Genomic DNA, 11,583 nt, shown 5'->3' with positions numbered 1-11,583 from the left:
GACTGCAGTAAGTTGTTTCTTTTTTCTGTGTCAGTATTAGCATTTGTAAAATAGAATTATAATAGGATCAGGTAAGATAAAGAAGAATGACATTTTTGGAGGTGCTATAAGGGTATTATCTTTCACTTATCAGATTGGCAAAAATTTTAAAAATCTTTAATATCCCACTGACTTGTCAAAGGTATGAGGAAACAAGAATTCTCATATGTTGCTGTAGAAGTATAAATTGATGCACTTCTAAAGAGAGTGATTTAGCAATATATAGAAACATTGCCAGTGCACATATATTAGATTAAGTAATTTCAAGTCTAGGAATTTTTTCTAATAGGCAAAATGTTGAGCATGTGTTTGTAATACCAAAATGAAAATAAAGCAATGCCCACTAATAAGGGACTAGCTAAATGAATTGTGGTAGATGTATACAGTAGAACAGCATAAAGGTGTAAAAAAGGAGAAAGAAAGGATCTTCAATATATAATAGGGGGGAAGCATGGTGCTGAAGAGTCTTGTAATATGTTATCATTTATGTAAAAATGTGGGGAGATATATCTCTAACTAGATATTTATCTATCTATACTTGTGAAGTAGAAAGTATTTCTGGAAAGATATAAAATTGGTGAAGAAACTCAAAATTGGTATTCATGTGAAGGAGAACTAGGCGCCTGGGGACAGCGGTGGGAGAAAGAAAGGGTACCCTTTTGTACCCTTTGAATCTTGAATCATATAAATTTAAACTTAATAGCTACAATAAAGATAAAGGAGGAAAAAAAATCAGCATAATTTTTTTTTTTTGGCCATACCACCTGGCATGTGGGACCTTCCCTGCCTCTCTGCTCCCCCTGGCCAGGGATCAAACCCAAGACCCCTGCAGTGGAAGCATGGGGTCTTCACCACTGGGCTGCCAGGAAAGTCCCAAAGATCAGTATAACTGACATGGGTGTGCTTTTGCATGTTCACACATATCTTTATTTGTACTTGCCTATCCAACTACATTAACCTAAGGATACCTCTTGTTTTATTTTCAGGACCCTGGTGTCTATCAGTTGAACAGGAAATGAGGTGATCCTTTACATTCATGGAGGGTGTAGGGACCTAGGCTCAGTTCTGCCCTTTCTAGCTGGAGCAGCTCAAGGTGGGGCCTCAGAAGTCTAGGGCACAGGTTTAGCAAACAAATGGCAATGGGAGGGCAGTCCTCCCAGTCAGCCCGCTGGCTGTGTGGTCTCCTTGAGCACTGCTCAGCTGCTCAGCATGGAGGTCGTCACTGTGTAGCCGAATGGCTGCCTGACTCTCTGCTCCTGGCAGACTAGAGATGCAGGAAACCGCAGTGGCCACCCTCATCTTTTGCAGGATGGCTTTGTCTTTTAACTTCTGAGTAAATAAAGTAGCTTCCTCACTAAAATGAGGGGTTTGATGTCACTTCTCTCTCTGAGGAGTCTTCTAGCATTGACATTCTATGCTGCGAAAGGTCAATCTTTAGCCACAGTAAGAGTTACACCTTAGGCCAAGGGATGGTGGCCCACTTTGGATCCTGAGAGCTTAAATGCTCATTCCAGACCATTTGGGAGAGATGGAAGGAAATGAGAGCTGGCTTCTCTCTCTTAAGACCCCCATTCTTACTCCTTCCTTCTTCCCATTGCCTCAGAACCACTCAGCTCCCTCTGAAGGGATTTCGAGTGACAAATCCCTTTCTTTCACTTCCTACTCCACTGTATTCTCAAAGTCAAGTTAGGGAAGTGGCAAGAAGTGAGCTGGATCTCTTCAAAGCACTATTTTGTCAGCAAAACTTGGGATGCTCCTACTGACTACCTTTTAAGGACATTTTCTGGAACTTCAGTCTAGTTAGACTTAAGTTTGATCTTGACATTGATCTCTCCTCCTCTACCTCCCAATAGGCTTCTGGATAATATTCAGGTATAATCCTGCTCCATTTAGGCATGAGCTCTCATCATGCTGGTCAAGACTTACCCGGTCTCCCCACACTGCCCCCTACCCCAGCTCCTAAAGCAGACATTTTCAAAGTGTGGTTCTTAAGAATACTGCTTTAGAATCATTCGACAGATTTATTAAAAAGAAAGACTCCTGAGTCAGACCTATGGGATTAGAAGCTCAGTGGGGGTGGGGGAAGGCTAAGGAAACTGCACATTTATTTTTGAAACTGCACATTTAAACCAGCTTCTCTGGTGATTCCTACCCACCTGAAGTGGTGCTAGGAGCCAGTAATCTAAGGATATCCTTTAGCCAACATTGGTAATGGTGAAGACACACCGTTCTGTCCATTTTCATTTCTGCCCAGCAAACATTTCTTGAATGCCTCCCATATGCCAGGGATGGGCTTGACTCACAAGCCTTTAACAAAGCTCTAGGAAAAGTCACAGCACACTAGATTCTTTTCCTCAGGGAGGGTCATGGTATCAGACTTCTGACAAGCTTTGAATTCTTGTCTTTAGGATCCTGTTCATCTCTACCCCTATCTTGGGATAGAAAGATGCTGCAGAGAACTACAAATCTTGCTTAAGAGAAAAGACAACCCCACTTTTTATCCCAATAAGCAAGAGCCTTTCTGTCCTTTGGGACTGTGGAGCTAAGAGTTTGCCTGTGCTCAAGCATCACTGGGCTTCCAAGGTGGCACTAGTGGTAAAGAACCCACCTGTCAATGCAGAAGTGGGTTTGATCCCTGGGTTGGGAAGATCCTTTGGAGGAGGGCATGGTAACCCACTTCAGTACTCTTGCCTGGAGAATCCCATGTTCGGAGGAGCCTGGGGGCTATGGTCCATAGGGTTGCAAAGAGTCGCACAGGATTGAAACAATTTAGCAAGCACCCAGGCATCTTAAAGGGATAACACAATGGGGCTTGTGGAGAAGGACTGTAAGAGGCTTTTCAGGAACAACTGTAAACACACTGAAGACTAGACTGCCAGCCTCCACTGCTCTGTCTGCAGAAAAGAAGCTTGTTGTTTGAATGGTAGAGAGAAAGGTAGTGGAGGGGGGTGGTTGGGGGTGACTGCTGTGGTGAGTAGGATGGGAGAGATTTCAAAGCATTCCTACATCAAACACAACCTGGCAGTCAGGCCCCTAGGCTGCCACCTCCTGCTGAGAACTCACAGCACCAGGACCCAGCAGGGCAAGTGACCCTTGGGAACAAGCAATAAAATCCTTAAGATGTTTCTCCTATACCCTGTGAACTTCTAGGAGACAAACTTTAAAGGTACTAAAAATATCCATATTCATATCTTTATATACACAATTGCCCCAATAATACCTTCCAACATCTCCTTAGAAAATTATAGATTCAGATTTTCCTAGAGTAGATTTATAGCATAGCTAACGTGTCAAAAATGAATCCCTTATTCCTTTGGTTTAAGAATATCTTTTTTATTAGCCTAATCCTCCCCTAACAAAAAGTTCTTACACAGTAAGTCTTTGGCAAATATTTATTGAATCTGAGTCTGAGATAACCAAACTCTTGACTTTCATCCTGAGCAAGTCAGAACAGCCCAGGAGTGGAGATGGCAACTCTGAGCCCCAAGGTGTAGTATATGCCAAAGGCTGGGAGAGTAAAGGGAGTAGAGAGAAGGAGGAACAGAATGTAGCTCTTTGCATGCAGTTATCAGGGACCTGTTACTGGATCTGAACAAATAATGAAAACCCCACCTACTCACTCTCTTCCACAGTTGTTAAAATAACACACTTTTAAAAATCTAATTTTTAGATTATTAATTTTAGATGTCCCTTTCAGGATGTTTTCTTCCCTTGGCAAAGCTCAATCTCCCAAATTTTGCTTCAGGGAAATAGCATGTGCAGCTCAGGGGTGCAACAAAGTCAGTGTTTAACTGAGACATGCAGGACCCAACCTTTGTTCCAAATGCTTAGCAGCAAAAACCCGGTCTTTGTTGAAATGACGGTTGCCAAGGCATCTAGGCTGGCTGTTTTTCCTGAAACCTTAGAGAAAAGGTACTTAATTTGATAGGTTTTGGCCATATTTGCTAGACACTGGTTTTCTGTCCTCCACCTGGGTTGCAGAGGGCTGGAGGTCTTTCTCTAGAGAAATTGACAGGGCCGCCCTTCCTTCTTGACCCTCTTGGGCCTCTTGACTTAGGAGCTGTGATCAGATGAGTACCATCTGAGACTGGGTCTTCTAGTTTTGAGACAGGAGTGTGAGAGCTGAGACATTATGCTGGTAAAAACTGGTAAAAATTGAAGTCTAGCCAGTGAGGGGTTAAGGGACATTGTGACCTATTGATACTTTTGCATTAAGGGTACAGAAGGAGGACAATGAAGAAATGCCTATGTATATGAAGCCCGAGTTAGTTCCAAAGAGGTCTATTATTTCCCAGCCAAGGTGCTAGAGAAGAGCCTTAATTTTTTCTTTTTAAAAACTATTTCGAAAATAAAAGCTATTTAAAGGACCTTTGCTGTGTGACTGGCTACAGGAGATAATTGAAGTAGCAATATCAAGCTTGAAGGGTTATTTTCCAGCCCAGAATTTTATTTCCCAGCGAAATCCAAGAACTTCAGCAGTGAAGGAATCCTAGACCTCTTCAGCTTTGTGCTCATTCCTTGGTGTCTATCTACCCTCTACCTATCCCCTCCCCTCTTAGCTGCCTCAACTTCAGCCTCACCACTGTGGTTAACACTGTTTATTCACAAGTTCACATCCCTGTAAGGAACTGGCTCCCTGGACTGTAACCACTCCTATTTTCCAGACTTCCTCAGAGTGGAATTTTAGGCAAGGGCTCAATAGCTCTTTCAGGACAAGTGGATCAGTAAAACAATAATAAAACCTCGGTCACCGTAACTCAGAGGCTATAACAGATCAAGTTCTTAAGAGCACTTGAAAAAGCCAAGAGTAGGCTCTTTATTCACACAGAGTTTTAGGAAACCACCCTCTTTCATTACTGCTGTGTGTAAATAACATCTATTTATTTATTTAACTTGTTTCTTTTCCTAGAGCCCCAAAGAAGGAAACATTAAAAAAAAAAGTTCAAGGAAGTTGGAAAGTTTGTGAGCGTAAAGCTTTGTAGCTCTTCTACCCCCCATTTCCTGTGCCAATTGCACTTTTATTTCCCGTCTCTCTACACTCAGTAAACAAAACCATATTATCAAGGGAAAGACGTGAGCCCATTAACATTGTGAGCCCTCAGATTTCACTCGCAAGAGACGACGCAGCACTTATCCGATGGAACAGAAGCTTTAATTGCTTAGAGGCACAAGCCCGTCCAAACCTCTTAGACCTGACGGGTCCCTGAGAAGCTTTGCGCCCTGGAGCCAAAGTACCTCTAAAAAAGCGGGCGCAGCACGGGTGAGAGCCAACCTCCCAGACAGGAGCACAGCGAGCGACTCATCCCAACGGCAGATTCTGTCTTTTACAAACTAGTCCACGAGGATAATCTGCTAAACGTCCCACAGGCAGAAACTTTATCTTCTGTCCAAATCAAAATCCGCACTCTTAACACTCGCTTCTCGTGCACCACAAATGGGAGCAGTGGAAGAAGCTGCGAAGTAACGTGAAAATCTAGCCTAGAAGTGAAGATTTTGTGCCGTCCCAGCTACACAGCACCTACAGCATAAAATTTATATCCCAAAAATCGGGGGTGAGGGGAAAAGGAAAATTAAACGTCTACTCCAGGTTTGTGTGCTTAGTCGCTAAGTCGTGTCCGACTCTTTTCGACCCCAAGGACTGTAACTCGGCAGGTTCCTCTGCCCATGGGGATTCTCCAAGCAAGAATACTGGAGTGGGTTGCCATGCCCTCCGCCAGGGGATCTGCCCAACCCAGGGATCGAACCCAGGTCTCACGCGTTGGAGGCGGATTCTTTACCGTCTGAGCACCAGAGATACCACCAGTGCCAAGAATACTGAAAGCACATAGGGTTCAGAGAAAAAGGGAAGAGAAATCACTTTACCTTCCCTGGAGGAAGCTAGGAAGGGGTTCCGTAGGGCCTTTTAACCCTTCCCACACTGCAGCGACCACCATCCACACTCGAGGGGCTAGCACCCACGGTGTAGAAGAACAGGCTCTCCCCCTCTCCATTCTCTCCTCCTCCACCGAACGGCCCTTTCTGCTTCTCTGCCTCTAACCTGTCCAATACCTGTCCGGGAAGCGGGCGTTTAGCGCTCACGCCCCGCCGTTAGCCAAGCAGCCCCAGGGCCAGAAGGCTGTCCCCTGGGCCGGGTTGGGGCGCGGGGCGGCGGCCTCCCGCCTGTGTGGCAAAGTTGGTGGCCGGGCAGGCTCGTGGAGCCGCGCGCCAGTCGGGACCCGGGCCGTGCGGGGACGGCGCCCATTGGCCGGCCGGCGCCACGTGGCCACCCCGCCTCTATATTAGGCCACTATTTACCCCCGGCTGGCTCGCCATGGCTCGGCGAGGGCAGGTCGGCTAGACAGGGGAGGTGGAGCGGCGCAGAGCGCGGCGGTCCTGCGGACCCCACACCCAGGCCCGGCCGGCGCGCTCCGGTGGGTGGGCCGGAACCATGAGCTCCTACCTCGACTACGTGTCGTGCGGCCGGGACGGCGGCGACTTGCTGAGCTTCGCATCCAAGTTCTGTCGCGCCGACGCCCGGCCCGTGGTCCTGCAGCCCGCCTTCCCCCTGGGCAGCGGCGACGGCGCGTTCGTTAGCTGCCTGCCCCTGGCCGCGGCGCGAGCGGTGCCCTCGCCCCCGGCCGCCCCGGCGCAGCCTCCGGGGCCTGCCGCGCCCGCGTACGCGCCGTGCCCCCTAGAGGGGGCCTACGAGCCAGGCGCCGCACCTGTCCAGGCCGGGGGCGAGGACTACGGTCTCCCGGGGTCCGCGCCCGCGTACGATTTACCGTGCGCGCTCGGGCGGCCGGCAGACGACAGCGGGGCGCACGTCCATTACGCCACCTCGGCTGTCTTCTCTGGAGGCGGCTCCTTCCTCCTCAGTGGCCAGGTGGATTACGCGGCCTTCGGCGAGCCGGGCCCCTTTTCGGCGTGTCTCAAAGAGCCGACCGACGGCCACTCTGGGGCCTTTCAGACCGCGTCCCCCGCTCCCGGCGTCTACCCCAAGTGTGCGTCCCCAGCCTCCGGCCTCCCTGCCGCCTTCAGCACGTTCGAGTGGATGAAAGTGAAGAGGAACGCCCCGAAGAAAAGTAAGTACTTGGGCCTTGGACGGACGGACGCGACTGGGGTTGGGGATCGAGCCTGCCCAGCGGAACTGAGCCGAGGGTGCGCTGCAGCGGTCCCCGTGGACGGCGGTTTGGGTCTTATGGGGAACACGCGGCCCCAGGCATTATTAAACCAGGAGAATTGCATTGAGCGTGCCCCGAATGCCAGGGGTTGAGAAAATTGCGGGAAGGAGCGCTCCGTGAAGCTTTTCTTTTGGCACAGGGCCGTTCAGTAACTGATTCTAGTGTGGCCCCAAAGCTCTCCCAAGTCGCGTCTCCGTGTCATCTCGCCACGCTGACAACGCCCTGTCTTTACATTGCAGGCAAATTCGCGGAGTATGGAGCCGCCACCCCCTCCAGCGCGATCCGCACGAATTTCAGCACCAAGCAACTGACAGAACTGGAGAAGGAGTTTCATTTTAATAAGTACTTAACTCGGGCCCGACGCATCGAGATAGCCAACTCATTGCAACTGAATGACACCCAAGTCAAAATCTGGTTCCAGAACCGCAGGATGAAACAGAAGAAAAGGGAACGGGAAGGGCTTCTGCCATCGGCCACCCCCGTGGCTTCCTTCCAGCTTCCCATCTCAGGAACGAGCCCTGCCAAGTCTGGCAAGAACCCGGGGAGCCCCTCTCAGGCCCAGGAACCATCCTGAGGTTTAGTCACGTCGCTGATGAACTGTGGGCTGCAGAACTCTTGGGCCACCCCACCCTTCTCTGGACTTATTAGCTCAGTTTGGAATGGAGGTGGGCATGGTGGAAATAAGAGCAGTTTCACTTGGGAGAGGAAATACCTTGGTGGCTTCTGAGTTCCGGGCTGTGGGTGTACAGATGTTAATTTGAAGTCTCTAAAGCCACTCATCTGTGTATTGTGTCTTATCAGGGAAAAGATGCCCAGCCGCCAGCCCAGCCCTACTGCTATGTTGCCTAACTCAGTCATATGCAGTTTTCCGTGCAGAGTGGCAGAGCATTCCTTGCTAACTGCCAACCCCGTGATGTGCTCAGAAGAGCATCTACCCAAAGTTTTATCTGGTTTTAATTTAAAAGACAAGGCTACATGTATTCAGCTTCTGATGACCAAAGCTAGTTATACTTAAGGCCTCCTTGGTATATAAGCTGCTTCAACCGTGATCCTCACATTTGCACTAGTTTTTTTTCCCCCTTAAAAAGCAGTTTCTACCTCTCCAGGTGCCTAAGTGAAGATACAATCTCTGTTTAGTTAGTAGCTAAACAAAGGCACAGGGTGGATAAAGACCCTGAACTATACCTTGACACCAGTTACTCAAACTTGAATGTAAATATATACAGTATGTATATTTTTAAAGAAGTTTGCTTGTAGTGAACTTACATATGGCATTTAATGTCAGCATGTAAATGGTTTGAACTTTTTTTGGTAATAAAAATGACAGAATGTGTCACTTTCTGCTTTTCCTTATACTCCTTTATTTTGATGATCTTTCTTTAAAGCTGACTCAGTTTCTTCTATTTGGAATTCTGCTATGGAAATTTGTTAGGCTGGTAACTTTAAAAAAGAACACTTCTTAAAAGCTGTTTATGCAAACTAGTTAGGGACAATTATCTGAGTAGTTTAACGGAGGAAAAAATCTAACTCTGCTCAATATACCGAGTAACTATAGAAGTATTTCCTTACCTTAAGTGCCCAGGTTTTAGGGTGAATATGTGGACTGCACATTAAGTTTAGATGTCCACTGTGGGGATGATGTATAGCTAAGGAGATACTGAAGAGACATCTCCTTGTCCTATTGTCTTCTGCTTTCACAAAAGGAAGAAGAAAGACAACTTGAAGACTTTGTTAGTTGGTCAGTGTTCTCTGAGAAAGGCAGCTGCACATGGAAAAGTCTCAGTGGCTGAATTCCCATTTTCAAAGTCAAGAATTACAGAGGAGGCTGGGAGAGGCCAGTACAGTAGTCAAACTTTCCACTTCCTGTAACCTAGACTTTGTGTTAAAACTAATAAGAACATAGAGGTACTTATGTTTTTTTCTGGTTTTTTTTTTAATGATATATTTTCAAATGAATTTTTTTGAAGGAGCACCCCAGACACAAAATAATTTGAAAGTTGGCGAGAAGGTATGTGATTTTAAAAAAGCCTCTAACGTTATTTCCATCCAGCCCCCCAGTTCCCATCTGAAAGCATCCATTGTTGAACAGGCTGTTATGTAACCAAACACAATATTACTTGAAAAACTCTGGTGTTAAAAACAAGCGGATACTTGGGACAGTTGTGTGGGGAGGAGGGGCAGTTCATTTTCCTCACTTCATAAGTTATAGACATATCTTAAGTCTCTATCTAGTTTGACTGAAAGGCTTAAAGGCCCGTAATAATCAGCTAAGAGGATCAGCTCTCCTTTTAGCTGAATTTCTAGATTCTAGTGTAGTACTTAAAACCAATAATTCAGAAGTCCAATAATTGTGGAGAAATACTTTCTCTATAAAACAATAGTGTCATTGTCTTAGAAAATTGAAATTACACTTAAATTCCTGTCCATTGGACCCAAAGTTTGATGGAGTTGAAGAAATAAAATGATCAACAAACTCAGCCGATTATGAGGAAAAGATACCATTTATAAAGCAGGTTTGTCAATATTATTCTTTTGTTTCACCATCTGCCCATCACTAACCTGATGCTAATCAGATCTTGTTTGAGATAACAGCCCCCCTCTGAGCTCTGTAGCAATTTGAAAGTACTAAAGAGTTGTAATCTGCATGCCCACAGCTACTTTCGGGCTTTCCCTGCAGTGGTCAATGTTTCTTTTTTGATAAGCATTCAAATGCACACCTAAACAAAAAAAAAAATAGAAAAACACTTGGTCATTTCCTTAATCTACCACTCTTTTCTCTGAGAAAATAATGCTTTTCCTTTTGAAGCTACTAGTAGCACTTAGCCCTGATGGATGTCTTTCCTGATGAAGGTGGCTATTTTGACATACATATAATGCTATTCTATGAATCAGGCCAATACTAGCTATTTTTTGACCAACCCCAGGGATCTTTGAAAGCTTTCTTAATGCAGATCGCTATACAGCTATATTCAGTATTAGGGAGAGTCCTGGCTGGAGATTGGGACGAACTAGGTGACCTCTGGAGGTCCCTTCCAGCAATGAAAATGCTACAAAAACAACTCAGTGACTTCTGCTGGTTTTAATTTAGGCCTATCACCGGAAGAAAGAGACTTCAGTTCTGAGAAAGCAAATGCTGTCCCTAGGTTTACAGTGATACTGTTTATACAGGAAAAGTGAATTTTAAACATTATTAAATATATCTTGTCAGTGGAGATACCACTGTGTCAAGCCTGTGTGGATGTTTGTAGGGCATTCCTCTTCCATATTCAGAGCCTTGTGGTATTTTGAGTCAGATCTTCCATGAAGTGTTATGGTTACTACACAAACTATGAAACTGCTAAAACAGTCCATCCCATTTCTATTTTATAAGATTTTGAACAAAATATGCAAATTTATCTTCTAGCAACTCGTTACAAGAATGAATACACAGTGGACAGCTCTATCTGTTATATAATTAACTATTCAATGTTCCTTTGTCTTCACAGAATGACTATGTGTCTGTTTTTCCAGACTCAGGATAGCTGGGAGTGAGGAAGAAGAAATAAAACATTTAATAACAAAAATTTCCATTACTGTACTTGACTACTAGCAAACAAAGGACTTGCTGATGTACAAACGTAAAGCAATGTCACCTAGATCCTCAAAAGATTAATTGTATGTGATTTATTCTGCCTCAGTCTTCTATAAAGTGAGGCTGAAGACCAGACGAGATTATGTCCAATTATGTTATCAGAAAAGAGGAGCAGGCTCAGGAGAATTGCACAAACTCTGAAGTTCTGAATTATTTCTTATGGCCAAACAAATGCTCTATATTTGCCGAATATTGAATTTGGAAACCTCAGGACCTAATCAGTTTCAGAGAGATGTTTAGTTTGATCATAGACCTCTCACCGAGAAAAATGTCCATTGTTAAAACTTTATTTGTGGTTTTAAAGTGAAACCAAGCTGGACATATATCACAAATAATGATAAATCTCCATGTTGATAGGAATCAGGATTTTCATGGTTTTAAATTCTATAGCGTATTTCTGGGGCATGAACATTCAACGAATATACAAAAGAGTTTTGTTTAAGATCTCACTTATAACTGCTTCTCAAGTTATATGTTATGAAGAAATATAATTTCAATAGAAGTGTTTAAATTCAAGCCAAATGGAAAGAAATCCTAAACATCAGTATGAAAAGATCTTTTGCTTAGATTGTAAAGATTTAAACATCACATTTTTTAACAGTCTTATTGATATATCTAACAAATATAAAAGATGGCCAAAGAGTGGTCACTTGTACTTGTAATAACTAATAAAGCAGATCACTGACATCTTCAAGGAATTTCTGCTACTGCTGCTAAGTCGCTTCAGTTGTGTCCGATTCTGTGCTACCCCAT

General features: G+C 45.0%; 1 protein-coding gene across 1 annotated transcript; it reads left to right on the top strand.

The window, feature by feature from the left end:
• The first annotated feature begins 6,353 nt into the window (after nucleotides 1-6,353).
• On the top strand, nucleotides 6,354-8,554 carry HOXD1 (homeobox D1). The gene is made up of 2 exons (XM_002685307.5): nucleotides 6,354-7,100; nucleotides 7,439-8,554. The coding sequence occupies exons 1-2, from the start codon at nucleotides 6,467-6,469 to the stop codon at nucleotides 7,771-7,773; spliced, it is 969 nt and encodes a 322-aa protein (XP_002685353.1). The 5' UTR covers nucleotides 6,354-6,466; the 3' UTR covers nucleotides 7,774-8,554.
• The last annotated feature ends 3,029 nt before the right edge of the window (nucleotides 8,555-11,583 follow it).

The sequence above is a fragment of the Bos taurus genome, chromosome 2, assembly GCF_002263795.3.
Source record: "Bos taurus isolate L1 Dominette 01449 registration number 42190680 breed Hereford chromosome 2, ARS-UCD2.0, whole genome shotgun sequence".
NCBI lineage: Eukaryota > Metazoa > Chordata > Mammalia > Artiodactyla > Bovidae > Bos > Bos taurus.
The sequence above is the reverse complement of the archived record's forward strand: the minus strand, read 5'-3'. Positions and strand labels throughout refer to the sequence as shown.

What these genes read in the sequence shown, in the direction of transcription:
- HOXD1 (XM_002685307.5), top strand. Translation starts at nt 6,467, where the DNA reads ATGAGCTCCTACCTCGACTACGTGTCGTGCGGCCGGGACGGCGGCGAC. An exon ending in GAGGAACGCCCCGAAGAAAA is followed by an intron (nt 7,101 to 7,438) that starts GTAAGTACTTGG and finishes TTTACATTGCAG; the next exon opens with GCAAATTCGCGGAGTATGGA.